This window comes from Neodiprion virginianus, chromosome 3 (genome assembly GCF_021901495.1).
Source record: "Neodiprion virginianus isolate iyNeoVirg1 chromosome 3, iyNeoVirg1.1, whole genome shotgun sequence".
NCBI classification, from domain to species: Eukaryota; Metazoa; Arthropoda; class Insecta; order Hymenoptera; family Diprionidae; genus Neodiprion; species Neodiprion virginianus.
Genome location: NC_060879.1, coordinates 34,151,999 through 34,179,476, shown reverse-complemented (window position 1 = coordinate 34,179,476; position 27,478 = coordinate 34,151,999). Strand labels below are relative to the sequence as shown.

Below are 27,478 nucleotides of genomic sequence, written 5' to 3'. Positions count from 1 at the left end.
TATTTCTCTTATGTTGGTGGAGTTTAATGAACGCGAAGTCATTCCGCGCTCTGCCACCCGCAGACTCATTTCCCGACATCTACGATTTAGGTACCAACGCCGTGTGTACGAACGAAACTGCAAGGGATTCAATCGCGGCTGGAAACACGTCGAGGACTTCAAATTTCACGGATGTCTATACAGACCGTTGCGATTTGTTCTCGTGCGTACGACAAAACGCGGCTAATTTCTACATACTTGTTTTAGAAGTTCGAACGCGTCTTGACTCCGATCAGACGACGAGGGACTCGAATTGCGGACGGAAGCTCTACGCAGATTGGAAAATGGCTGAGATGGCTTCTCGGCATTCCCGACGGACCATTTCCATTCATGACGATCGAATTACTTCCGTGGAACTCCGACGGACGACGATATAAAACATTCTCCAAATTTCCTTCACTCTTTTCCATACTGTAGATGCGAATTTTTCAATTTCTCCGAACACCCGTTTTTTTTTTTTTTTCTTTCATTCTGCGCCGAATGAAAACTCGTTGTATGTACGAACTTTCAAAGTTTCCGTCACAAATTTCCGGCTCGTATCGTTTGCAGTTCAGGTGTTATTGGACGTGCGTATTTCCGGGGAAAATTCATCCCGTGCACTCTGTACCTCCTACGACGGGCTCGGCATAATGAAATTACAAAATTTACATAACGAGGGCAAAGAACCAGAAGGGTGCAGGCTTTATTCTTATACATGGGCTTTGTCCCATCTGCTTTTTAATCCACGACGATATTATGTTTTTTTTATTAACCACTCCGGAGCACAAATTCATCGGCTTACACGGGAAATAACAGCGTTGAAAATTTATTCTTCGTGGTTTTTTTTTTTTTGTTACCTTGAAGCACTACGATTGAAAATTTTTTTTACGGAATTCGCGAGAACGATGATTCGGAGAATATTAAGGCGTCCGAAAGCAACGGCTCGAAACTTTGCGGCGACGATGTTACTTCAGCTATGAGGTCGCAATTATCAACATTCTAATTGATACGTTTGTAGGAAATTGGTAAAAATTACTCCGCGGCGTCGTGCCATTCGGTCTCATTACCTGCACTGTGTCCATTCTATCTGTATTCATTGCCGCGCTGCATGGAGGAAATGGGTTATAAAGGAACTACGCTGTTCAAGTTTGCAGTTAACTGCAGACTGAAGTAGAAACCAATTGAAATAGATTTCGCAGTCAGCCTTCTACAAGCTTACCACTTTTCATCGATGAATTGTCATTGATTACGAATGCGTCCTAATTATCAGAATTCGATCTCCCATGAATAACTCTGTAGTTTATGTTGTTATCACTAATAAGTCTCGAAAATGAAAAATTGATAAAATTGTGCGATTTAATTCGCTCCGTATAACATTTTTATTCGCAAGTACAACGACTCGTTGATACCAGGAAATGACGAGTGTCTCTTGTTTTTGTTTAAATTTAATCAAGCCATCGTGCTCATTCTTCACGTGAAGTTGGATGCAGAATTGAAGTCGACTTGCGCAATTTCAAACGAGACGCGAATGAGTTTCGAAGCTAAAGTTATACGCGAATAATCGTCTCAGCGCCTCAGCATTCGACCAATTTTGTATTATTTTGGTATACAATACACCCTGATCCCTTCTGGAGATTCTATACATGCTGTACAAACTTCCGCCTCATCTCATCAATTATTTTCTCATGTCATACAAATTTCACCGAAGCGTGCAGGATCTGAATTTTCAAAACATTCCAGGCATCAACGATTTTACTAACTTCTGCCAAGCGATCGGAGTGACGGTACAAGGAAGTATTCGTAAAATTTAACAACTTTCATTATTTCCCCAGGAATTTTTGGTGCAGGTTCACACTTATTTGTTTCTGGGGTCAGATGTCAATAAAACAAAAATACCAATTACAACAAATTTCCGGAACAAATTTTCAGGACGACCACTTAACTCTTTTTGACTCACTTAATTGACTTTGGACATTCGGAACGTTTTATGCGATTGTAGATTTTTAGAGCTTTAAGCCCTATATCAATACGTTCGATGTGTGGAGAGCCGAAATATACCAGTTCTAAGAGGAATTAAACTGGCAAATCAGTGTTCTATCTTATACCTTATTCTATCAGAATCAAATTTTATCAGTTCTCCTATGACTGATCTTGTTCTTTTTCTACAGATTTTTTTTACAGATAAGGTCAACGTTAAAAGTTGCGGTTATAGTTCCGGAGTACGAATAAATTACATGTTTTGGTTTTTTATTTTAAGTTCAATGGTGGCTGGTCGCAAAGTAAGACGATTTGTATATACAGATGTCATCTAAAATTTATATAAATAAAATAAAAAAAAAAAAAAAAAGGTCTACGTCAGTTACAAACTAAGGTCAGTTAAGTAAATCTCTTATTGTTGATTCCTCAAAGAACAGGATTATAAACTTGTGGCACGTTTTTGTTCAATAGTAGTACGGACACGAAGGACGTTAACCATGTTTACAATATTTATAAATAAATTAAAACCGTTCGAAGACGACCTCCACAGTAATAGCATAATATACGTCTGCCCCCAACTCTTATTGGTTAGTATATAATAAGTTGGACTGTTATTTATCTTTTTTAAGTTCTATACGATTGCGCAAATTGTTAACAAAGCAATTATACTTTGGTTTTTGTTTGTTTTTTGACTGTCTGCATAGAATAAAATTGTTTCCCTGAGGAGGGTCCACAGAACGGGCCGAAACGTTGGATAAAGAAAAACTGGTGTCTGTTTTTCGACGTTCCCTAACCTACGTATCCAAGAATTTCTCCGAACGTTTAGATTATTGTGGTCAAGATTTTCCTCCACACAGTTCAATCGTACGTCATATATCTAGTCTTGCCGTCTGAATAAGAACGAAAATTCTTCATCGAATTGACGGTTTCGACGATATCGGAAATCTTACGATTGGTATATTTCGGCTCTTCGTGTATCGATGGCATCGATATAGGGCTCAAATGTAAGATCTCAAAATCTGGAAACGTACAAAACTTGTCAAATATCGAATTTCATCGTGAGAGGGTACAAATTGTGATAATATTTTCAGTCTTTTTAACGAACCTGGCGCGGTCGGCGCCCGCCGATCTTGACCAAGTTAAAGCAAGAAAAGCGAGAAGCACCCGTCTGGCAGTAGCGAGGCTGAATCAATCACGGCGTACGCTATTCTGGCTCAAGACTAACCATCGATATAGAGACGTGGACGTGTCTTGTTTGAGCTATGTCGATGAGATATTCAGTCAAAGCGGTCTTATAAAGAGACAGCGATAGGCATGCTCTATCTCGTTTGCACAGCGGTGGACATATTCTGTGCATTCTTTAGGTAGGGAATACACGGTGTATTCTTTACAATTATCATGAAAATCATCACGTCGGATCTACGTCACAGAGGCCAAGGTACGCCTTTACGACATCATAGCCTTTCGCGCCGTTCCGTATGGAAGGAGTGCCTGAATCTAACGGTTCAACTCCATCACCTCGATTGAAACTGGTCAGACTCGTTATAAGAGTCGAATCTCACATCGCGTTACTTGGTCGATGCAAGAGGTATTTAGCTTCCAGAAATGAGTTTACTCGCGTTGTTTAGCCGATAGAAAAAAAAAAAACTTCAATCTATTTCAACCGACAAAGTCTTTTCCGACAAAACAGTGAACATTTTCAAGTGAAGATAATCGATTGAAACTGTCCTGATGGTAAGTAATATATTGCTTCCTTGTATATTTTCACACGCAAATTCCCCGTAAAAAATTAAGCTGGACGAAAGAAGTGTTTTGAAGTAATTGTCATGATCTCAAGATATTGACGGAGCTTTGTCGAATTGACGAATTTATGCAAAATATCGCATGAATTTTTTTTAGAAACGAGGTTCACACGATGCGGTATAACGAAGATTGATTTGGGTTTTCTTTCAGAGCAATATTTTGAAGGTTTAAGATCTTAATAGTGGCTTCTTCTCACGGTGAAAATTGGTCCACGGAGTCTTTGGGAATTTTGACATCATCTTTATCTTGGCAGAGGTAAGACTTCCTGAAGTAATAATAACAACAACAACAACAACAGTAGTATAGCAGAGCCGGTTCTGCGTAGAAACACCTTCTTTACCGACCGAACCGCTCCGCGCAGCCCAGACTCAAACCCTTTTCCGCTCCGCGTAGCCCAGACTCAAACCCTTTTCCGCGATGACGTCACAGTCTGCCGTACCGAAGGTCAAAACCGTGCAACCTTACCGACAGTTGTATCGATCGATACAACTGTCGGTAAGATTGTAGGTAAAACAGCACGATTTTGACCCTCGATCGATACAACTGTCGGTAAGGTTGCACGGTTTTGACCTTCGGTACGGCAGACTGTGACGTCATCGCGGAAAAGGGTTTGAGTCTGGGCTACGCGGAGCGGAAAAGGGTTTGAGTCTGGGCTGCGCGGAGCGGTTCGGTCGGTAAAGAAGGTGTTTCTACGCAGAACCGGCTCTGCTATACTACTAACAACAACAACAACAACAACAACAACAACAACAACAACAACAACAACAACAACAACAACAACAACAATAATAATAATAAAAATAATAACAATAATACGCATCAGCCTTTCAACTTTTTTATAGTAGCTCGTGAATTGCAAAATGGATCGTTTTGCACTGACCCTTTGTTTTATCGCGTGTGTCGCATTGTACGCGATAATGAAAATCGTAGGAAGGCTGGGAAAAATAAGAGCATCCCTTGATCGTACTTCCGAATTTGAGGGACCGACATGCTTGCCAATCATAGGCAACGCCCATATTTTCATTGGAGACAGTGAACGTGAGTGTTGGGATTTCATTTTACCCGCAAAATTATCACGTGTAAATAAGATGCTCCGTCTCCTGTGTTGTTACAGACATCATGAACAAAGTTCTGGAAGCCGACAAAATTTATTCGTCACCTTTTCGGGTGTCAATAGGCAACTTGTTATTCTTCGTAACAACCGATCCTGAACAATTGAAGGTGACAAAGTTTAATGTTATAATTGAAAAGGAGGTGGAATCGCGATATATGTCGACGTGTCGTTTCAGTTGGCACTTTTCGGCTCGAAGACTGTTGAAAAAGGCAGTTTGTTCGACTTCGCTCGACCCTGGATCGGTTCAGGATTAGTGACCGCTCCCTGTAAGTTGTACTCTAACGTACAGTGACTCGTCGTCGTCTGTTACGTGTACTTGAATTGTTGTTAGGATTTAAGAAATCATTCATCGATAATTGCATATGCGAAGGTAACCTCTATTTCAGACTCGACATGGCAGGTGCACCGGAAGCTCATCCAGCCAACCTTTGGTCCAACAATTCTGAAGTCTTTTCTCGAAATATTTGTCGCCGAATCGGTGATGGTGGCGGACCAAATGGGGTGTGAATTGAATGGACCAGAATTTGAAGTATCCAATTACTTTTCGCGGTGCACGATGGGCAGTCTCTGCAGTAAGTCGACTTTGGGTGACGTGCACTATTCCCTAATAATTAATCGACTTGCATTTTTGTTTAATGTCAATTTCCTGTCGCAGAGACTGTAATGGGTGTGAAATTGGATGCATATGCGGGAGAGAATAATCCCTACGTCAAGGCATTCCGTAAGTAAGTTGATCGAATCTTCGGTCCAATGGGGCCAGTCTACATTCTTCTCATTACTTTGTTCGAGTAATCTACCGCAGTTACGGATTAGCACAATTCACATTCGCAGAGTAACGGCTGGTATAGTCCGAAGAGGATTCAGTCCGTGGATACACCCGGACTTTATTTTTTACCGTACGAAACTTGGCAAAGACCAACAGAAATGCATAAAATTCATGCATGACTTCACCGAAAAGGTGAATATTAAGTTTTCGATTATTTATAGTATTATCACTGCATGTACTTTTTCTATGAAATGCAACTTGGTGAAGAAATTCTTAATGGTAGAATGTAGAGTCTTTACGCCACCCAGGCAAATACACGAACGGTTATCTTCAACGCAGAACAAGTAGTTTGAATAAAAATTATTGACATCCACTTTCTCACCACAGTTAATCTCGACGAAAAAGAAACAGCTACTCGAGCGTGGTAATCGGGAAAGCAACGAAGATGCCGAAGACGATCGATGTAAGTAAGCACCGACCAATTCATGTTTAGGATTGGAATTATTTGGATTGTAGCACGACCAATATCGTGATCAAGTTCATATACCCATTCAGTTGTGAAGTAATCGATTTATTTTCGCACATTTAATACGGCGACACGACGCGAAGCATTCCTGGACCACATCATCAAATTATCAGAGCACACAAAAATACTGACCGATGAAGAGATTCGTGACCAGGTCCATACATTCATGGCTACCGTAAGCGTCACATTATTGCATACTTCCGCATGAGTCTTTATGGAGTATTCATTTCTTAGTCGGACTATAGTAGTTCGTCTTACAAAGACTGTTCCAGCTCGAAACGTAATTTTTTTTCAAGATCCGTAAGCTCAATTGACACTTTTTTCGTTTTCCCCATGAATCTACATTATATCAAAAGTAGAATCGACTCCCAAATCATAATTAATACGTCATCGGTGTCGTTCATTATTTTTTTATTTTCATTTCAGGGAAGTCTTTCAACGTCCGATACAATTGGTTTTGTCATGTTAATGTTGGCATCCCACCCATGTGTACAGGTATATATATATTTACACTAGACTTGGCGTACGTGAACTTTTACTTTTTCTCGACGATTTCTGACCACTGACATACGAATTCTTCCGAGTCACTGTTAAATCACTGGTTTCTGACATTACATCAGGAAAAAGTTTACGAGGAGCTTTGTGACATATACGGAGACGGTAATGGCGATGAACAATTGCACGTCACTCAAGAAGCGATAGCACGCATGACTTACCTGGAACGAGTGATTAAAGAAACTCTGCGCCTGTTTCCAGCCGTGCCTCTTATTGTTCGGGAGGTATCTGAGGACTTGGACATAGGTTTGCGAATCTTCGTTTCGTATTCTCATTCAAGTTCCCGCTTCTTTTTTTTTGCACAGTCCAATGTACACGAAGCTCGGCTTACTCGTGTGACAATTAATGATGTTGCAGGTGGGCGCAGTTTGCCTAAAGGAAGTACAATGGTACTCAACATCCTGGGAGTGCAGAGAAGCGAGAAATACTGGCTTGACCCACTCAAGTTTGATCCGGATAGATTCTTGCCTGAAAATTTTGCGAAGCAACCGCAATGCTCGTACATACCGTTCGGTGGTGGTCCAAGGAATTGTATAGGTAAGACAAATAGTAATGTTCGCTACAATCCCAAGCCGCGATGCTTCGAAATTAACGGTGATGCAGCTCGCACAAAGGCAAAATTCTAAAGGATCGTCGTAAAGTCTGCTGATTTAATTAGCAATGCTATCAGGCATGCGAAATGTTATATTGATCATTCGGAAAGACTTTATCAGCTTGTTCGAATTGCAGGCTCTGAATAAGGGTGGGAAGAACTTATCGATTCATTCAATTTTCAGCCCAGAAATATGCCATGCTGCTAGCGAAGACACTCGTAGCAACGCTTCTCCGAAGATATGTTTTGACCCACGATAAAATCGTACAGATAAAAGATATCCGAATAAAATTCGAAGTTGTATTGCTACCAGTAGAGCCAATCACGATCGGGATCAAGAGACGGACGTGAAAAACTGCATTACTCCAGGACGGTTGCCCTACCACGTAGAAAACTCCGAATGCCATGTACAATCATTAAATTTAACGATGATTAAAATTATACCATGACCTCAAATTCTCAAGTAGTTTGGCAGATAATACTTTTGAAAATTTCAGCAGTAATTCATTCGGTCGAGTCTTGTATAAAGATATTATCACCATTAAACCATTTTATCCTCGTGCAGCAATCAATCTTTGCGCGCGGAGACGGAAGAGTCGCTTAACAATCAGCTTGCACGACTTGCAAGTCGAAAGTACAATTCGATTGCCCGATAGTTACAACCGCCCTTGCCTCCGTCTCCGCCACACGTGACGTGACTACGTATTTAAACGTTAATCCTGGCAAGATGTCACCGGACGTCCGGCTGTCCAGCGCAGCGGGATCCTGCAGCAATCACGGGAGGACGCGGGATCAGGAGCCTTGACAAATTGATAGAAAGTCCAGAGGAGCGTATTTCGTCGAACCAATCTAGGCTGGACGGGCGAATCAGCAGAAACGCGAATTGGCAGAAACACGTCCACTGCAAACGCGCGATTATGAGCGTGTGTAACGCAAGGTGAAATGCGTCGCATGCACGTTACAACCGTTCATTTCATTGCGAACTGGGAGTAAATTCTTCGGGGCTGCGTGTGCAGGCTGCAGAGAGAGAGAGAGAGATAGTATGCAGCGAGACACAAGCGGGGTTGTTTCAACCCCCGAGGATTCATGGTTATGGTCGGCACACTTTATCTCGTTGTTTCGTGCACCGTATATACACGTATACTTTTCTCCAAGTTCCCCTATGCTTTTCATTTTCACGGTGTGCTTATCTGCGTATCTTCGATTCCAATCTTCCCTTCTCCATTCACATCATTCCTTCTTCTACTTCTTCTTCTTCAGGTGGGTTCGAGCGATCCGCTCTCGACTTGACCACTCCGCCTATTGTTGAAATGGTAAAGATGATGTTAAACTCCGTGAATCTCCTACAATTCGTCCTTTTCAATTCCGAATTCGACCTTCACCTTTGCTCTCTGTACACGGTCAACGGTCCGAAATCGCTCGGAACTAAGTATAATGGCAACGGGTCAGATTTCCCCCCGTGTTTACCAGAAGGGTTGTTCTGCAAAGTTTTAGGGAGACGTGGGTCAGCTTGCAGGACACCGCTGACGCAGCTACTTCTGGTATGCTTGTTACTATTATAATTGTAAGAACATCTTGCAAGTTTACGCTGCTGTGGATTGAGGACTCCTCGCTTTGACGTGTCCCGGTTAATCCACCTGCAGGAATTAAATATATTCTCTCTTTTCCGGTAAGACAGACCTCGAGTCGAAATTAAGCCTGCTGGTACTAAGCGGAGCCTTATTTAGTACTTTTTGGTACTCGCGCCATATTCAGAACCTTTCAGAGAACTATATTGTTCGTAGTTGAATCCCTTGTGGAGGTTAACGTCTTATTATACCCAATACCAAAATAACAAATAATGCCCCAAACCTAGGATTTTCAATCAACCGAAAAATGAAATAACAAAATTAATAATTGCCAGATTATGAAAACCGATTTTGAATTGCATTAATTATTACCAAAGTAATGAGTATTTTTTTCATAAAATTTTCCGAAGCATTGATCTTAATATTCAATTACTGAAATTGTACATTCTATGGTAAAGGACCTGTAGGGTTTTTAAAGATGTCCTAGTTTGAATCTAAAGGTTCTCTTTGCAACCCAAAGTTAGTCCTCCGGAAGTTCTACTTCGTTCTACCAAACGTAGGACTTGCAAGCGCACACGAGTCTGAATTTCGACTCGGGATCATGAAAAGCGTAAATCAATCGGAAAATATTTTTCGATTTCCTCCAAGCGATAAGTCGCCCTAAATTTTATCGTTACCAAATAAATGAACCTTTGAGAGATCGTTAATTGAATTTATATAGGACAATAGCGTCGCAGCGAAGCATCACAGACTATAACATCGACGCAAGCTGCGATGGGCTCGTTATATCCGTTCCTCATTATATTGCGACCTCCACACCGCCAACGTCGTCTGGAAATATTATTATCATTACGTAACTGTCATAAAATTCTAGCCTATTGTGTGTGCGGCAGGGAAACGAGTACCTATACCTTAATCTCGGGGAGCCTCATTGTCTCAGCTTTCGTCGCTGTTCAATGCCTGCATTGTTGATCGTTATTAAACTCAGCCGATTGCTTGATTCACTCGGGGGCTGTTTAAAGACCATCCCTTCGGTCGATTCGCGATCAATTTTGTCGCGAATAGTGTAAGCTGTTCCCCGGAACAATCTCCTCGATCCCAGTAGCTTTGTGTTACACGAAAATCGGTCTTGCACGAAATATCGATAAGGTGGCAACAATCCAAGTCGAGAGTGTATAAATACGGACTGATATTATTTTGCTAGACACAGGTTGATCACAATGAAAGAATCTCGAGACGGTTCGTCGAGTCCGAAAAACCGACGCAGAGGTTTCTTTGAATGAAAAATAATTAAACTTTCTTACAGTGGAAGAGAGTGCGGCATCAAAAGCTCTTGGTTGTAATTATATGCATGCAAATAATGCGCCCTGCGTCATAAGCAGAATAATTCCTTTGTATCCGTCTTATTATACCGCGATTTCAAAGAATCGCGCGGGCTGATCGAACTCACAACTCACAACTCACAACGCACGTTAAACATGCCGTAACGAATCGGCTATAAACCGTTCGAATATAACACAAACGCGGACAGAATTATCAGGGTGGAAACTTTGCACTGGAATTAGGCGTAGGGAGGATGTAGTTAATTGGGTAGAACAGCGGCTTCAAACTTGAAGCTATCTCAATTTAGGGCTAAGATAAACAACCGGTTATAACCGTAATCGAGAAATTTGACCAACGATGAAAATTTCCTCCAGGAACGCAAGAATCCCGTAGAATTGAAACGCGAAACGCCATGGGTTGTGAAAATTTTTACGAAATATTTTACTACCTTACTCTTCGACCGGAATGGAGTATTTATTTGCAGCATGACGTCATCGGGATACGGAAAATACAAAGAAAACGAAGTTGATCATCGACTTAACGCTATCCGCGAGGCCCGTTTGAAATATTGAGCGTCTGATTCATCTCGTTAAAGCGTAATTTAACCTCCGGATACCGCAGAGCAATTCAATTTCACAGCCATCGGTTTGTCAAACAATCACATTCAACACTTACTTCTGGTTTGAATAAACGTTTACTCTCTCGTGAAAATATTCGAAGGAATTCGTCGTCGCGGCACGGCGGTTCAGTAGGTACTCTCATAATATTTTCACGATGATTGTTTTCGCTGGTTATATTATTATAATAACGCCAACAACTCGTTTCGCTCGACAGTCTCTGTTGATTAAACGGGAAGTTAATTTTCGAGTGAAAATTTATTTTTGGCCATTAGTTTTTCTTTCGCTGTGTAACCGCGGTTGTGGTTCAACATCAATTGACAAGAATTTTGCAAAAAGTCAGTGTCAACACGGACGTCAGAGTTCCGAGCTGGCGATTTCTTCACCGATAGACGATTCTTTGAAACGACGTTTCGCACACAATTCATTATCTGACATTAGCGCTGATTACTTCATTTCGATTGAAACTTTTTTGGCTAATTAGTGTAAGAAACTTGAGTGGCAATCCAGGTAGCAAACATCTGACAAAACAAGTCGAGTTGAATCGAAAAGTAGTAATAATATGCGTTACGCGTAGATACTTAAACGGCGAAACAAAGTCTTGGATCTCTCGATTATCCGTGAGGGAAAATTCCTGAGTTGCAGATACTTTCGGATGGTTGGACGAACGCCAACGGGGTAGGTAAAAATCATGGTCGAAGGACTAAGCGGATTCCGAAGCCGGCTTTTGACGTAAATCAGTTGAATCACGGCAAGCTTTTCGGCTGTTTAGGTTCGTTTCGATTCGTCAACTCATCGCTCGCGCAGATGCATCGCTGGCCTCCAAGCACATAGAAATCACGTCTCACTCCATCAGCCAATTGGTGAAATACTCCACCCTCTTTCGGCTAGCGAACCGATGCGCGTATTATACCGCATCGCATAACTATAATCACCGAAATTGATTCAATGCGCCATTCGAATTCCGGCCGGGGGCGGATACACATAGACCCGACACATTAATTATGGGAAATAACCAAAGGGCGGAAAATCGACCATGAAACGAAAACGATCGTGGTCCGTGCCGAAGGCTGCCGCGTTATTCGAATAATTCGACACACAGCCAGTGAGTATGCTCAATGACTCGCATTGGTAATGAACCCGCGGTGTTCTGAGTTATCCGAATTCTGAATATAGTTTCGGCCGCGAATTGAAACTATAAACTTGACTCCTCCCCCGCAGGATTTCGTCGAGGCTGTTAATAAAGCGGGTTAACAATAACCCGGCGCGTTATCTCGCGCTTACTTCAGTGCTTTAATAATCTTACATTCGAATTCGCATCCGATTTTCACCAACGTCCCGTGAAATATTCATTGAACAGTTTTTCCAATCTCTGGTTGTTACACGGTGTGTTTTCTTTAAATTCGACGAGAAATGAATTTCCGCAATTTTTGCCGACTCGCTGACATCCAACGGATTAGCGTTATCGCGAGCCTCGTCTATAAGGTCAGGTATACTATCGAGGACGAAACGAACGGAAAATGGGACCGTGGCCGCGCACTTAAGCAGCGGTACTCAGGGTCGGTATATCGCACCTCCATCACCATAAAATCGGATTACACTCGGCTTTTCTAGAGATTTGTGCACCGGGTTTACTTTTCCGGCGGAAACTTCTCGCCAGGACTTACCTAACCTACCTACTACCTCGAGGATATATACGAGTACGCAGGTATAATACTTTCGATTCGATCGGCCGCGTACGGCTGGTAGATTCTTGTAATTTGGCGAATGTCAACGAGGATAACGATGAGGAGGAAGTAGAAATTGAGTTGGTAAGAATTCTGATTCTCGATTATTTACCTGCGAGATCCAACGGTCGGCGCGTTTTCACGGCAAATTATAAAGAACGAAGAGAGAAAAAGGTGTGGAAAAAAACGAAAAACTTGTTTTCCAAGTCTGAGTATGTCTGGTTATATTCTCAGATTAATGAAGACGTTTTGGAATTTCTTGCGAACTCATAAATACAGTAGATAACTCGAGTAAAGAAAGTAAAAATGTTCGTGACTAACGAGTCTTCGTGGCCCCTTGGGAATTTCGAGTTGCCTTGTTATTTATGCGTTGCAATCACGAAACGATATTCATCACAAGGACAATGAAACGAGCGGAATTTAGTGTAACGAAATATAAGCCGAATCACGAAACGCAAAATTTTGGAAAATACTTCTTTTATTTTTACACCTTCACCATTTCTACGATTATACAAATTATTCAGGTGGTGCAATTTGTCAGAAGTTCTTTTTTTATACCATTTTATCACAACGAACCGCAGACCGAGGTGTACGAAGCTTCACCCAGGTGTCGGGAAAGACGATTTTCAATGGTAGGTATATTTTTTTTTCCATTATTAGACTTTTTTTTTCGTTCTGCCATTTGCCTAGTAGTCTGAAAGTTTTAATCAAAAACTTTTCCCATTCCAAGTATCCGGGTTCCGTCCGTGATGACAGGGAATATAATAATAATGCTCGTGGATGATAGGTATAAGCAGGTTCGACTATCGACCGCGGTATTCCGATCAATCGCAATTCATTTTTAAGATCGTCGATTCTTTATTTAAGCAAAAACCTTTGACGAAAAAATCCCCACATTCGATTCCGAAAAGCAGCCGAATGAAAAAATGACGGGACTATCTCGTGCCTTTTTATTAACGATTTCACTCGGAGAACACGTTCTGCATAATTCCTGGTCCAAAAAAGGCGACTGAATTGCTTGCGCAAAATAGAAAAACTTGTACGTATATTACGCCGCGTTGTAACTGGAGAGTGTAATGAAACGATACGAGACTAGACGACGGAATTTGCATGGCCTTTCTGCGTTGGCGGATCAGGTTGAATACCTCCGCCATTCCCAGACACAATACCTATTTGTTTTGCCGTTGCCTAGACGTTCATTGATCCACCGTTTGTCCGCGTACATCTACGTAGATGCAACGCAATGCAACGCATCGAGGCCGAGGCGTGACATGGGAACTGGTAATAAATGCTGGCCGCCGCCCACGCATTTCCTCATAATTCACTCACTTTGCTTATTTATGTATATACGGCCTAGCGACGTACCAGATATACGTACAAGCGGAGGATTAATTGCTCTATTACTTTAAATTTGCACGAGGCAAGCCCGGCTTATGGAACTCACGCGCTAAATATTTCGCCGAAATGTGCGTACCTGTGACGATTTTGGCTTCCGGATGCGGATCACGACCCGCAGCTGCAGGCGCGGGATGAGCCACTATTTTACCCATTGAATCCATTCAACTTCGCAGTACGTATATAAGTACGATACGCAGTGGGAGACGCGGGGATTTTATCACGTTTACCGTCGACGAAGGTGATTCAGAAATTTTTCCTTTTTTTAAAGCACCGGAAATGGAGCGAAAGCGCGGAACGCGAGTCTAGGAAAATCGTTGAAAAAGTATTTTCGAGTCGGTTGCCGGCTGTTTGCATAATGTTTGAAAATATTATTATCAGATCGAGAAAAAAAAACAAAAAACAAACAAAAAAAAAAAAAAAAGGAAGAATAAGAAAATAAAGACATTTCAGAATAAAGTAACGTTCGTACTTATGCTCCTGCTCAGATATTCCCCCGCATCTATAACCGCGCAAGGCGAAGCACTTTCGGTAGTCATATTTCGTTTGACTGTTCAAGATTCCTAAGCAAATAGAATACTTGAAACTTTTCCCTCTGTAATCAAAAGCAAACTTCCCAGAGCACGAGGTTCGCAAAAAGACGACGACGAGGAATTTCAAAACTTTACAAAGATTTGCGAGGGGCCGCTGATGCCGGTTTCGACGTCGGAGAGAAGCGCAACAGCTAAGCCTGCGGCGATAAAAACGCCCCGCATCGCGATTCGTCTGCACTCGGCTTTTCGACTTCGGACCACGTACTTGTCGATTTTCAATTCCAACGTACCGTGCGAACGGAATTCGACCAACGTTCGGAGTGTATTTATCGGTGCTTTGCAATTGATCCTAAACGCGACTTGCTCTTATAACATAATCTCCGTCTCTCTGAGCGACAACAATGCATTGTCGGCGTTTAATGTCAGGAGATAAAATCGACTCTATCAAACGTTGGTCCTCTCCCGACATCGAGCATAAGAGCCTTGTACGAACCTTTGAGGGGGGCGTGGAACGATCGTCAGAAAACCGACCAACTTTTACGAACCCAGGAAACGACGATGTTGGTTTTTAGTTACGGTCCAGCGAGCCTTGACATCGTTCGATTATTTTTTCTATTCCACTCCTCAGACTTTAGGGGGAACGAGGAGCGGTTCTCTCTTCCGATCGTCCGCCTGTTGCAGGATCCCTTGCAGCAACGACACGCGATATTCGCGAAAGGATCTTCGTAATTGTCGGTTGTTTAGGTGGGTTCTGGTAGGCGCTCCGGCGGGTCTCCTCTTGTTCTGCAATATTGATTTCCACGTCTGAGGGACTTTCGGCGTTGTGACCCCTCATCAGGCGCTCTTCGACACCGTGAACCTGCACGGGCCTCTTGTTACCGCAACGGCTTAGGATTCACCTTCGATGAATAATAGCTGGAGGGGGGTGGGGGTATTATGTAACATATTGTTATCCGGCGATACAGTTTCCGCACGGGCAGATGCTTCACTCGGCGTACCTACACTCGGCTTCACAATTACCATCTCGTATCGGGATTAATTAGCGCAGCCAAAGCGATTCGAGTCACGCCGTGTTCGCACACACGCGGAACGTGATACGCGAGCGAGAAATTCGGCCCGTCATCACGCGTGCGGAAAATTCATCGGCGTAACGAAATGAAGAGCTGAATCCTTGCCTCTTCCGATACGCGGCACATCTCCGAGCGATAGGATGTTTCGTTAAGCACCGGCTAATTCGGAAGTACAATGCTTCGTTACTCCGGCACCTTGATAATTTAATCAACGTTCAGGCTGTACTCCGAGTAACGTGCCAATTCTGTAAAGTCCTGATTTCGTGCCCGCGGGGTAATCCAGCGATGAACAAGTCCCATTATTTCAGTTTCTGCAGCGACACGTATAGGTGTGTATACATATAAACTGCATCCTCTTGTAGTTTTACGACTAGAATCAGCGGAGTGGCTCTTGTTGTTGTTAAAGTGGCGCGGTAACTCCTGGCGTCTGAGTCTCTGAGTTAAAATACATTGTCTTTATCACCTGCCCATTGTTCTATGGAAAATAGACAAAGCATAGCATTTATCATGCTTATTTCCGTAGCTTCAAGCACCAGGCGTGGATTCGCCGGCGTCTCACCTCTGAAAGAGACGGGGAAAAGTCTCGCCGCGATTGTTTCTGCTGCAGAGATGACAATGAACGCAATTCGAAGGTATACTACCAAAAGTTGGTTCAGACAAATTTTACATATTTTTGCTCCCGAAGAAAATATTCATGGATTGCATTTGCGGTAAAATGGAAATTGTCTTCGTAAAACTTAGCATTTTTCGTCCATCTTAAAAAATAGAATAACGCTCATTTTCAGATAACACACACTTTCATTACAACGTTGCAATTTGGTCAATATGTTGAGGAATAATTGCTCAGACAGTCTGAGTTAAAAGTAAGAAACAGAGAAAAATACGTTCGAAATATCTCCAGCAACGAATCTGACGTTGGAATTTACTAATAACGCGCAAATGTAATTGCTGACGAACGTCTCTTTGGAGATTTTCACGGTGCACAAAAAAAGTCCAAGAATATTAAAATCGGATCAAGAATACCGCAGTTTAATCATTTGAAACGGTCCAATCACAGACCCTTTTCTCAAAATATTGACACCTTGGCTCGTGTTATTCAAATTTGTCCAGATTCATTTATATTACACGGCATGGGATGTTGCTTCATCTACATTCACTATCATTGTCGCGAAAAACATTGCTCGATATATTTTGAACCGTCTTTTCTCTGTTTCTAGCTGTTGATAAGGACAGTAGCGTCCATTTATCTTCAAGTTCGTGCGAGTACTGAGAAATAATCAGGGGTCAGTCGCTACGGTATTTTAACGAGGCAAGTTAACGGATCCAACCAAGAAGAGAAGTGAGGATACGTATACACGGGTATTAATATCTCGGCAATTGAGGGACGAGGAGGAAATGGGTGAATGATGGCGGTAAAAGGGCGGCGAAGGGGTGGAAGGGGGCCGGAGAGGGGGTTGCGAGCAATTTGGCGTTGATGATGATTAATACGTGGGAAATATGACGTCACTTCCTGTCCAAACAGACCCTCCCTTCTTCCCTCCCGTATCGTCCGGCGGCGACGGTGCAGGTTTGATGGTTTGAGGTGGGAAAACGAGATAGGGATAATCGGAGGGAGGGAAAGAGGAGTCGACAGCCGGGGGGAGATGCAATATTTTATACTTTGTTATTCGGACCCGAATGATTAATTCTAATCCCCCCGATGTGTTGCGAAAGTGCGGTTGATACAAACAACTCGGAATCATTCCTCAATTACACTGGTAATTGTGACGAATGAAATTTTCCGCATAGTTTTGAACTCGCTTGTTTGAAACGAGACATGTTTGTCCGAATCACATAACCGGAAATCACATGGGCGTCTGTCTGTCTGGTTTGTATGAAAAAGAAAAAAAGGACCGGATAGAAACTTCAAGGGTCTGTCCACTTGTCAGGCACTCACATTTTCGTCTCCTTTACTACACGTGAAAAGATGAATGGACATACGTTTATTGTTATACCACAGAGCTTCCGATAAGAGTACTCACGTATTTTCTGCGAGTTCAAAGCAACGAAAATCGCTTTAAACATTTTTCACGGTCAAAGTGGAAACCTCTTATGCGATTACGATTTAGCTTTCTGTGCGACGCACTTGAATATATGCGGGTATTTAGGATACTTTATCGTAACAGAAAATGACGCACGTCGTTACGGCCGATAAAACATAAGTTTATTACAGATACGAATTGTTTTATGAGAGTAACAATAGAATTGAAATACATATACGTATATCGAAATGATTAGGGACTAATGGACGCTTGGATAACGCCGAAAATGATGATAGCAAATTGAGATCAGGAAGCTGAACGTGTATTTCTGCCGAGGTCAAGTATTAATTGGGGGTTAATCGGGCGAATTGATGGCCAAGGCGTGGATTGGAGTGATCTTTCCATTTCCCGAAAAAGTTAGTCGGCGGTAGGAATCGGTCGATGGGAAGGGGCGATAGCGCCGGTAGGCGTCATTCAAACTGATTCAGTCGCAACTGGTGAGGGGATGAGAAAAAGAAGAAAAGAATGAAAGCGGAGGGAGCAAAAAATCGCCACGTACGAAAGAGCTGTGCCGCGGAAGTTTAGGCTTTACGGTTGTTCTTTGAAGCTTGAACGGTGGCAATTAAGTCCGACGTGGTCGAGGCTCCGATGGTGGGAAGAAAAAAAAGTATGATACACCGACGGAAAAGCGCTCGAGTGAAACGAGAGTTAATTAGAAGAGAGATTCGCCCGAGCTGTAACTACAAAGAAGAGTCCGATGGTATTTTCGTGGATGAATTTTATTTTAGGGTTGGAAAAGAAGAATCTTTAAAAGTAGCTAAGGAAAATCTCGAGCTTTTCATCAAAGGCCACTCACAAAATTATTTATCATTTCTGTCGGAGCACTTCGGTATAATCTAATCGACCGCGATATTCTTCACGATTGCTTTTGCCGTAAGTCTCGTACAATAATCACTGACAACAAGCGATCGCCAATTTGCGTATTTGTGGCAACCGTCAGACGTTGCACTTTGTCAAATATACGGAACCTTTACCGTATCAGGTGACTTTCCTCTCAAATCGCGGTGCGGCAAAATGTTAAAAAATTGTTGCCATTTGCCGAAATCCAATTTCCGCCGGTTTCATTTTGCTTTCGGTTGTTTGTTTATTTACGCCACTTCGTCCTACTTTCATCAAATCGAAACCGAGCTTGTTACGTAGGAAAAAGCGATGCCGAAAGCACGGAAACGTCTGCCGACGAAAATGGTTGACGCGTGTTTTCGCATACGCAGAACCCACGCACCATATACAGCCGCTTGCTGTCCGCATACCAATGACCACTTTTGATGCCCGTTCGCAGGGCTTCGATGGGCGCCAATGAGCGTTGGAACTATGCCACCAAGCTCTCGGCAGCCACTCGGAAACAACCCCAACTGGTCGAGCCCGAGGCGTCGGCTGACAAGAACGTTGGTCCTTTTTTTCCTCTCTTCCCTCACTCTGAGTCTGTTTTTTTTCCGTTGTTTTTCTATTATTTTTTTTCTTTCTTTCTATGGTTACGTGAAAAAAATATCGACGCTTGGAGGTTTCAGATGTGTAGATGGTGGCTGTGTTCCTCTATACCTATGCACGCATCATCTATATGTACACACACGTACATGTATGTATATATATACATATATACAGAAGGCAGAAAATTGTTTTTTCCCGACAGCTATTTACCCAGCATTCGCGGTGAAAGAAGAAAATAACAATTTCACCCGCAGGTATTTCGAAGGATACACGCGTATGACACAACGCGTTATTAATAATCAATTTTGCTCGATTGGAATGATGAAGAATGATTAAAGAGCCAGCATTTCTTCTCTGGAATTGACAGTTCTCTGGAACACCGTGATTTGGTATTTTCATCAGGACGTCACAACGACGGTTGTGGGAATGTTACCTCCCTCAAAAACAGTATACGATAATCCTTGATAAGAAAAAGAGCATGTTTCACGCATCTATCAACTAATTGAGCGTATAGAAGAACGCGGCAAAAGTTATTCAATTCCTTCACACTATTAAACGTGGATTTGAGTCAGACGGTTCCTAGTTCACATAAATTTTCAATATACATGCACGAGTTTCTAAGAAACTTCATATTTTCATAGCCGCCATTTTAATGGTCACAAACGACGTTCGATTATTCGATAACTGAATATTTATACCCGGCGGTGAACAAGGGTCTAAGAAAGTCTCGAAGATCACAAGCGAGAAGCTTCGTTAATACCCTGCAACCGGGAGTGTAAAGTCGAGTGGCTTTGTGAGCTCTTTCTGCAGTAATTGAGAGGCGGTGAAGCTGGTGAATAGCAGAGGAGCGAGAATCGAACTAGGTTACAGAAGAGAGGAAAATTGGAGAAGAAGCATCGGGAATCCCGCTCTGCCGATAGCTCGGATGCTTGTTTCCACTGCTGTTCACGTAGGTACCTAACTCAGTCATGATATTACCAGTGACAATGCTGCCCGTTACACTAGCTTACTCTGCAAGGACACGTGTGTACGTGTGTGTGTGTGCTCCTTTACCGTAGCGCCACTGGGGATTATATCGGGGTTGTCGCCAAGGATGCGCAGAGCTTTGGAGGAGCACGGTACGAACCAGGTCGCTCCCTGATGTAGTCTTCCGTGTGTATTCATTATTGACTATTATTTTGAAGGGGGCTGCAAGCTGCGGGGTCTTGGGGTCCTGCAGTCGGTTGGCCCATCGCCATAAAGCCGCAACCAAGGTGTCCCTGGCACTGCGGTGGAGAGCAATTTGACGCCCATTAGATTCGTAAGCGGATTGGCTTTGAGGCGGATCGCAGCCTTGTTGAATATGAAATTAAAGACAAAAGAAATGAAAGCAAATAAAATTGGTACGCTTGTTTATCTCTCGTCCCTTTAAAGCTCCTTCGTCAACCGTTTTCTTCCTTGATTATCCCGCAGTCTATCCGCGATAACAGATGCAGCAAGCTTAAGATTGACAATGTGCCGGGAAATTAAAAACATGGCAATAATCTAAAAGCTTTTCAATTTTTCAGCATATTGTGGTACCTGGCTTGCTGTTTGCTAGACGTGCTGCGGAGCCGCTTCTCTGCAGCTCGTCGTATTATTTTCTCTTCAAATTCCACGCTAGCGAAAACTCATCGCTTTCACTGCAGCAGAGCGGCTTCATTATTTCCCGCAATTCCGTAGTCTGTAGTTGTTCCTTTATCCCGCTTACACATACTTGATACCCACGGCTTGAGGTAAGACCCAATCGAACGCCGAGGCACGAATAGCTCCGACTGATACCTACGGAGGAAATGGAGACCTTCTTCGGCGATACATCAGACATCTTTAAATGAAAATGTTAACGTAGCGGAGGGTAATACGCCCCGACTTCACTTTGATCACACGCCTAGACCTTCGATCGCATCTCGGGTCAAAAGAAACTCGCGATTTCATCTCGCTCGAAAAGTCGAACGATCTCGCGGCAGCGAAACGTGTTCGATGTCAGTATCCCGAGATGTTTGTCGAGTCAGCCATTTGAGAAGACAGAATTTCTAGATTGTTCTTGCCGGAATATCTGCTTATATACATGATACCACGTTACCACCAGGGGGTTAATGCTGGAGTGAGGGGTTCGCATTACGATACGATGTGAATACCTACATTTACTTCAAAATCATCCATCAAAATACGTTCCCAAACTGTTTTAATCGATTAACATATTTCATGAATAAACAAACATTTAAACTGAATCATTTCTCTTCGTACTATTGGACATCGTGTCCATATACATATATTGACATATTCTGGTCGAAAAAATGCCGGCTATTCAAATACAGACTCGTTTCAATTATACCAGTGCTAATCAAACAACGGCAATATTAAGCTATTCCGGATTTCGAAGCGAGCTTGGCGTCTGCCATTGGTGCATTTTGTATCAAATCAATCGCGTTAGCTGTTAGGATGAGGTTTCATTGGATTGCGTCAAGTGACTGGCTCGGATCAACTCAGATTACGGTAGCTGGTTACGTTGGTACAAGCCGGGTTGGCCAAAGCGGCGTTTCGCCATTGGCGGTAAATAGTTGATGGCGTCATCTCCACGTCACACGCAACACGTAGCGCGCAAAAGTTCCCGCAAGCTTGGCGTAGACGCGTCAAAGCCGATGCGCCAGGAGCCTGGAACAACTATTCAATATGGTGGCACTGACAGCGCGGAGTTAGCGACACCCGTTCCCATCAAAATTCACGGCTCGCATTTTCCGCGATTGTCGGGAGGTTACAATTTCCGAGTGAGATGAACTCGATGAGTTCGAAATTCGCAATAGCTCTCGTGATGCAGGAATTCGTTCATGCCCAAAGGACGAGGGAATCTTCCAGATGAAACAGGACGAAGAATTACTCGACGGTTCAATTCATGCATTAATTGTTACTCACGGCACGTGATTGTGCTTCGGGTTATCTTCAGGGGTCCGTAATTCAAAGAATCAGAGAATCAGAAACTACGGGAATTAAAATTTAAACGGCAGGGCTAGTTAATTAATATGCAACGGCATCCCCAAGCACGAAAAATATCGACGTAACGGTCCACCCTTCTCCCGGTTGTGTTGGAATTTTTGTGTTTTTGCCTTCGGAAGGTTATGAGCAATATCATACTTTTTTACGAGGGATCCTAAAAAAAGATGCTTCCCCACTCGTGCGATTCGACATGAAATGCCAGAAAAAATTCTTCTGTAGTACTAACGGGGCATATGATATTGCTTCTCATTTGCTTACCCATGCACTTAAAACGTCCAAAAATGACCACAAATTGTATGAAAATGAATTATGATCAAACGGCAAGTCGATTGCAAACAAAGTCCTTTTATTTCGAACATACGAGTCTCTACAGAAGAATTTTTCAACCGTAACATTCGATCGAGGGTCACTAAAATTTCATCCGATCGTACTGAATAATCGCAACAGAGACGTGAAAACGTGAAAACCTTGTATAAGCGAAATTGGAGAAGCAGAAGACGACAGGGTGAAGGTCTCGAGTTGGCTTGAAAGGAGAAGGAGAAAGCGAGTTTCGGTCGGTGAGTTGAGCAGTGGAGGAACGAGGGTTGATGGTTGGAGCGAGCAGGAGCAATTCGACGCACTCGGTAAGTTTGAATCAGGCAGTGATGTCCGTGGAAAGTTTGACACTTGAAACGTGTCTTGGTAGAGATGAATTCGACCTTGGCTCGGATACGGGGTTCGCTGATTACAAGCCCGAAACTCGGCTTCCAAAAGTACCAGCTTCTCGGGAGAAGCGAGGGGCTCGATATCCATGCCCGGGAATCCAGCGAGCGGCGCGAGCATTTCGATCCGCAGGGAAAACGTCCGCCTGAAACGCAGCCAAAGGACTTTGCCACATCCCAACTTCCCCCGGCCAAGCCTTGTGGAGCGAACCGCGTTGCATTTCGCTCTCGAATGATGTTGCGATAGGAATCCTCCCTGAGATCCAAGTGCACGAAATATATGCACCTGGCAGTGTAGACATATCGTTTCTCTTATTCGAACTCCTGAATTGAATCACTCTCGTGACTGTTCCGGAGAGAATCGACGTATTATTTCCGAATACAGTTATACCATACTGCTACATTACTTGTACTAATAATATTTAGAATTTTCTCATTTATGTTAAATTTTTCCGTATATTTATCTGGTCAACTCGTGAATTTCGTGAATTATGTACTTATGTGGCGTCACCCAGGGGACACCGTCCCACGGGCATGGTAATAAACAGTATTCTGTTCTATTTCTGCAATAGTCTCTGAGTTTCGTTCCACCCCCCGAATGTTGCTTCGAATGTAAATTCGTGGTCAAGGAATAAATATCACTCACCATGCGTCGGTTGGTTGGGATATGTAATACGCATGACTAGTTTTTTTTTTTTTGTTACTCACCGGTGGTCGTGATGAGCGTCAAGGAGTAGAGAAGGCTGCTGCTGAAGGTCCACCGATGATGGCGGGTCGGATGCTGCCCGGTGGTAGCAGGAAGTGCCTGGTAAAGCTGTTTCCTGAGAGTGTGAACGAGGGTATTTTGGAAATCGAGGATTTCCTGAGCAGCCAAACGGGTCCAGTTGTCCTTGTAGAGTATATTAAGGTCCTCGGTGATGCTCCACAGCTTTTCCACCGTGAGTGAACGGATCTCTGCGCCCAGAACAGCCGCTTCTTCCGGTCCAGACTTCGAGGATATTACGGCCGACGAGTCCTACGCACAGACTGTGAGCTACAGGTATAGCTTCTACTTGTATTTCTTAGGTGGAAAGAATACCGAGCGTGTTCCTTAGGGCAGGTAAAGATAAGAAAAGGAAAATAAGTTGGAAAGGTGCTTCTAGTGTCTGATTTTTCCTCACGGTATATACGTAGAATATCGCGTCGACGCCTCAGAGGACGTATTCACCTCTTTTCTCATCCGGAGAAGGATCGGCTGAGTCAAATCCCTCAAGGATTTGTCACTCACTAATAGAAAAATATTCATGACGGGACGTGGTGAAAAGAAAAATTACTCCCTGGCCATTTTCTTTTTGTACTGTCAGACGGGTTGTTCAAAATAAAAAGACCACCTCATATAGTTTCAACCTAATTTCCATCCTCTGCGAGGATAAAATTGATGGAAATTACCTTTCTTCATTGGAGTGGATCTCTTCCACTGTTCTTGGAACAATATGAGAACACCGATATGATCCAATATAATTTAATCCGCTTCTTGTGTTTTATGAGAATGTCATTTCATGAGACTTGTCTGCGGATGCTTGAGCTGATCCGTGCAACGTTCTTATCCGATATTGTACTCGCGATGAAATAAGTATTTTTGAGAAGGAAAACGGGAGTATGGGTCAATGCCAAATATCAAAGTTAAAAATTTTGTAATAAACGTCAGCGACATTCCTCGACGCATTATTAATTTTAAAACAACAGATTACGATATTTTGATCCTGTAGTATTTGACACGATAATATTTTTCTCGCCACATGGTAGGTAAAATTGCATCAACCAGTGCAGGATAAAAGTTAAAGCTTTCGGCGGCTGAACGTCGTGATGCGGAAGTTGGAAATCTCAAGAATGCTAAAGTTCGAAAGTTCGACAAGTAAAAATTGTAGAAATTCCTTCAACTCCATAATTGACCGATCAAAAAGTTGGCAAACATCGGTATTCCCGCAAGAGCCGAGAATATTAAGTTAGAAAAAAAAGCCCCCAAAAACATGCCGAAACAACGATTTTGCATTCGAGTTTAGCTGTTACGTTCAAAGCTGCCCGTTGAATATACATTGAAGAATTTATACGCTAGAATTTTCAGATATCCGCGAGCTTTGAGCAAACAATTTTCGTCTCGCGGTTTTCAAGGCTCGGGGAAAAAGCTCTTCAACCGCAAAAGACGACACCCTTGAAAATTGAAAAGCTGTAAGTCTCACCGACTGCAGGCCGCCTTCGACGGCCATGAAGGTGAACGCCCCTACGAGGGTGTAGGCCAGAACGAAAATGCATACGCCAAGGCTGGTCAGCAGACTCGGAGACGCCGACGCCGTGCATGTGCAGCAGCAGCACAAAAGCTCCGCGGCGCCGTGTCCCTCGTCCGTCGATCGACCCGTGCAGCATGTCTTGTGATAATATCCGCCGCTGCCGTTACGACCGCCGCTGTGATCCCCGGCATGCATCGCGGGAGCCTGGGTCTCCTTTGAGGGTGGTCAGTGGCGGAGGGCGGTGGTCCCGGCTGATGAACGACGCGACGACCGCGACGTCGCCCTCCAAGACTACGGGAAGCTCTGAAAAGTCACGAGATTTACGTTATTTTCATTTTTTTTTTTTTACAAAGTCGCTGGAACATCGTAGGAAAGTCGGCCACGTAGCTGTGATAACGGTTTAAACTAGTGCTGTACGATTGATCGATCAATCGTTTTCCCAATTAATTGGTCAATCGACGGTTTCGATTCATATACCGGTTGACCGGCAGAATTATTACGAGGTAGCTTTGATTAATCGATTAATCGCACTAGTCTAAACATTGTTGGAATTGAAAGGAAATGTGATACAAGCTGCTAATTAGGACGTGATTATATGTACAATATATGGACCTCAGTACCGTAATATTTTCTCATTGTGGCAAAGTTGAATCTGGTTTTTCTAATCACTATATTCCTTCGGTTAACCTTAAGCTGGTAACTTTATCTGGTATACCATTGCTGGCACCTTGGGATCGTTGAAGACCCCGATTGAAAATTGCTTGCAGTAACGAAGCTATTTAATATTTTGATGTTTTTTTTTTTTGATATTAACCTAAGTGTCTTTTATAAGATAAAAAAGGTCATTAATTTTAATGAAGTAAAAAATTAAGTCGCATTTTCAAACTTTCAAGTTATGAAAATCTTGATTAAAAACCCTTACGTCACGAACGACCCCAAGGTGCCAGTTAAAAGTTAATTAAGGCTTTGATATCGATTTGTTGTTTTACCAACATTAAATTATCCATCTTAACAGTTACGAGAAAGTGTAATACCTTACCATACTCAAAAAGTATAGCAATGCATACTAGATTTTCTGGTCACACTTACAAAATTCGGTTTCATTTTTAACCCAAAACTAAATTTTTCGGTTATGGTAAAAAATCTAAAACGTCAAGGACTGTACCGCAACTTTGGAATAATATTCCATAGCTTCTTAGAATGAAAATTCTGCGGTTTATTGTCATAATATTCTCAATTATTTCATATCCAAGTAAACAGATTGTTCCAACTTTTGTCCAGAATCATTGATATTCTAATTATGTTTTTCCCTGGCAAATTTTTTGCTCTTCGACTCCGCCATAATTTCCAGGTTTTTTGGCGCTGCGACCACCCGGCTTAAATCGTCCGTAATTTACTCTTGACTTGTAGTATAATTAACGGTGTTAGTGGTGAGATAACAAGGGTTCCAAATTGGAGTCGCGGGAATTATAATTGTCATTCCAGATTTTGTACGTGAGGATTTTGAAGGAATTTCGCACCGTCAAGTTTTCTTCAAATCTATTACTCGGAGGCGTGTTTAATTAGGAGACAAAACAATTGATTGTTGGGAAATTCACCGAGCAGATTGTTCCAGAATTCCGTTACGCATCAAGCGCCGAGAAGTTCAGCATTGCCGGGTATTTCCGCGTTCACAGTTGTGTTCAAGCGAGTTTAAGCACGTGCGTTGTGTTTCATCCCCAGCAGGGTCAGAACGCGAATAAATTTCAGGCATTCCAAGCCGTTTGGACCAGTGGCGAACCCTCGTCTCCTTCAAATAGAACCTTGACTTTGAATTTCCTAGTACGATAATTCACCGAATGATCAACGATTTTCATTTTCTTTATACATTTGTATTCCCATGGGCGAGGAAAATTATTTCTTCCATTTCTGATTGTGACTCAATGTACGCAATAGAGGAAAGAGGATTTCGTAAAAGTTCATACCCGATTTCGCGATTAACTACATTGAAATGTCGAAACAAAATAGAAGAAAATAAAAAAGGAAATAAAAATAAATTATTCGCATGCTTCAGATGCAATTTCAAGCCCTTCGGTTCGCAATATCGAACGAACTAATACGATTTAATTAAACCGTCCCTATGAAGCTACCACTGCAATGAGGGAGCCGAGAAACTAGTTTCGAGTCAGCACTATAAAACACAACAGATCGGACAAGTTTGACGTGCAGTTGTGGTACCGATGTTGAATTCAGCCGTGATCGCCGATGAAAATCGTACCACTTGCAGTAGTTTATACGATAAAATTTTTTGCTGTTGCGCGATAAATATACGACCCGAATCCCATTAACATCTTTCAAACGAACGGCGTAGCACTTCAGGGGCGGATGTATGGCGGTTGGAGTATCGCCCTGAAAATATACGCGTG

At 42.7% G+C, this 27,478-nt stretch overlaps 2 protein-coding genes across 2 annotated transcripts; one reads left to right on the top strand and one right to left on the bottom strand.

Annotated features, from left to right (window-relative positions):
• Positions 1–4,035: 4,035 nt before the first annotated feature.
• On the top strand, positions 4,036–7,807 carry LOC124299945 (cytochrome P450 4C1-like). Its single transcript, XM_046753423.1, has 13 exons — positions 4,036–4,053; positions 4,722–4,836; positions 4,913–5,019; positions 5,088–5,178; positions 5,299–5,484; positions 5,568–5,637; positions 5,744–5,870; positions 6,066–6,139; positions 6,262–6,379; positions 6,631–6,699; positions 6,825–7,005; positions 7,117–7,296; positions 7,536–7,807. The coding sequence occupies exons 3-13, from the start codon at positions 4,918–4,920 to the stop codon at positions 7,700–7,702; spliced, it is 1,365 nt and encodes a 454-aa protein (XP_046609379.1). The 5' UTR covers positions 4,036–4,053; positions 4,722–4,836; positions 4,913–4,917; the 3' UTR covers positions 7,703–7,807.
• Positions 7,808–8,576: 769 nt separating this feature from the next.
• Positions 8,577–25,268, bottom strand: LOC124299644 (uncharacterized). The gene is made up of 3 exons (XM_046752912.1): positions 25,026–25,268; positions 23,515–23,821; positions 8,577–8,650 (listed from the first exon to the last, which is right to left on the bottom strand). Exons 1-3 carry the CDS (start codon positions 25,266–25,268, stop codon positions 8,577–8,579), a joined length of 624 nt encoding a protein of 207 aa, XP_046608868.1.
• Positions 25,269–27,478: the final 2,210 nt, after the last annotated feature.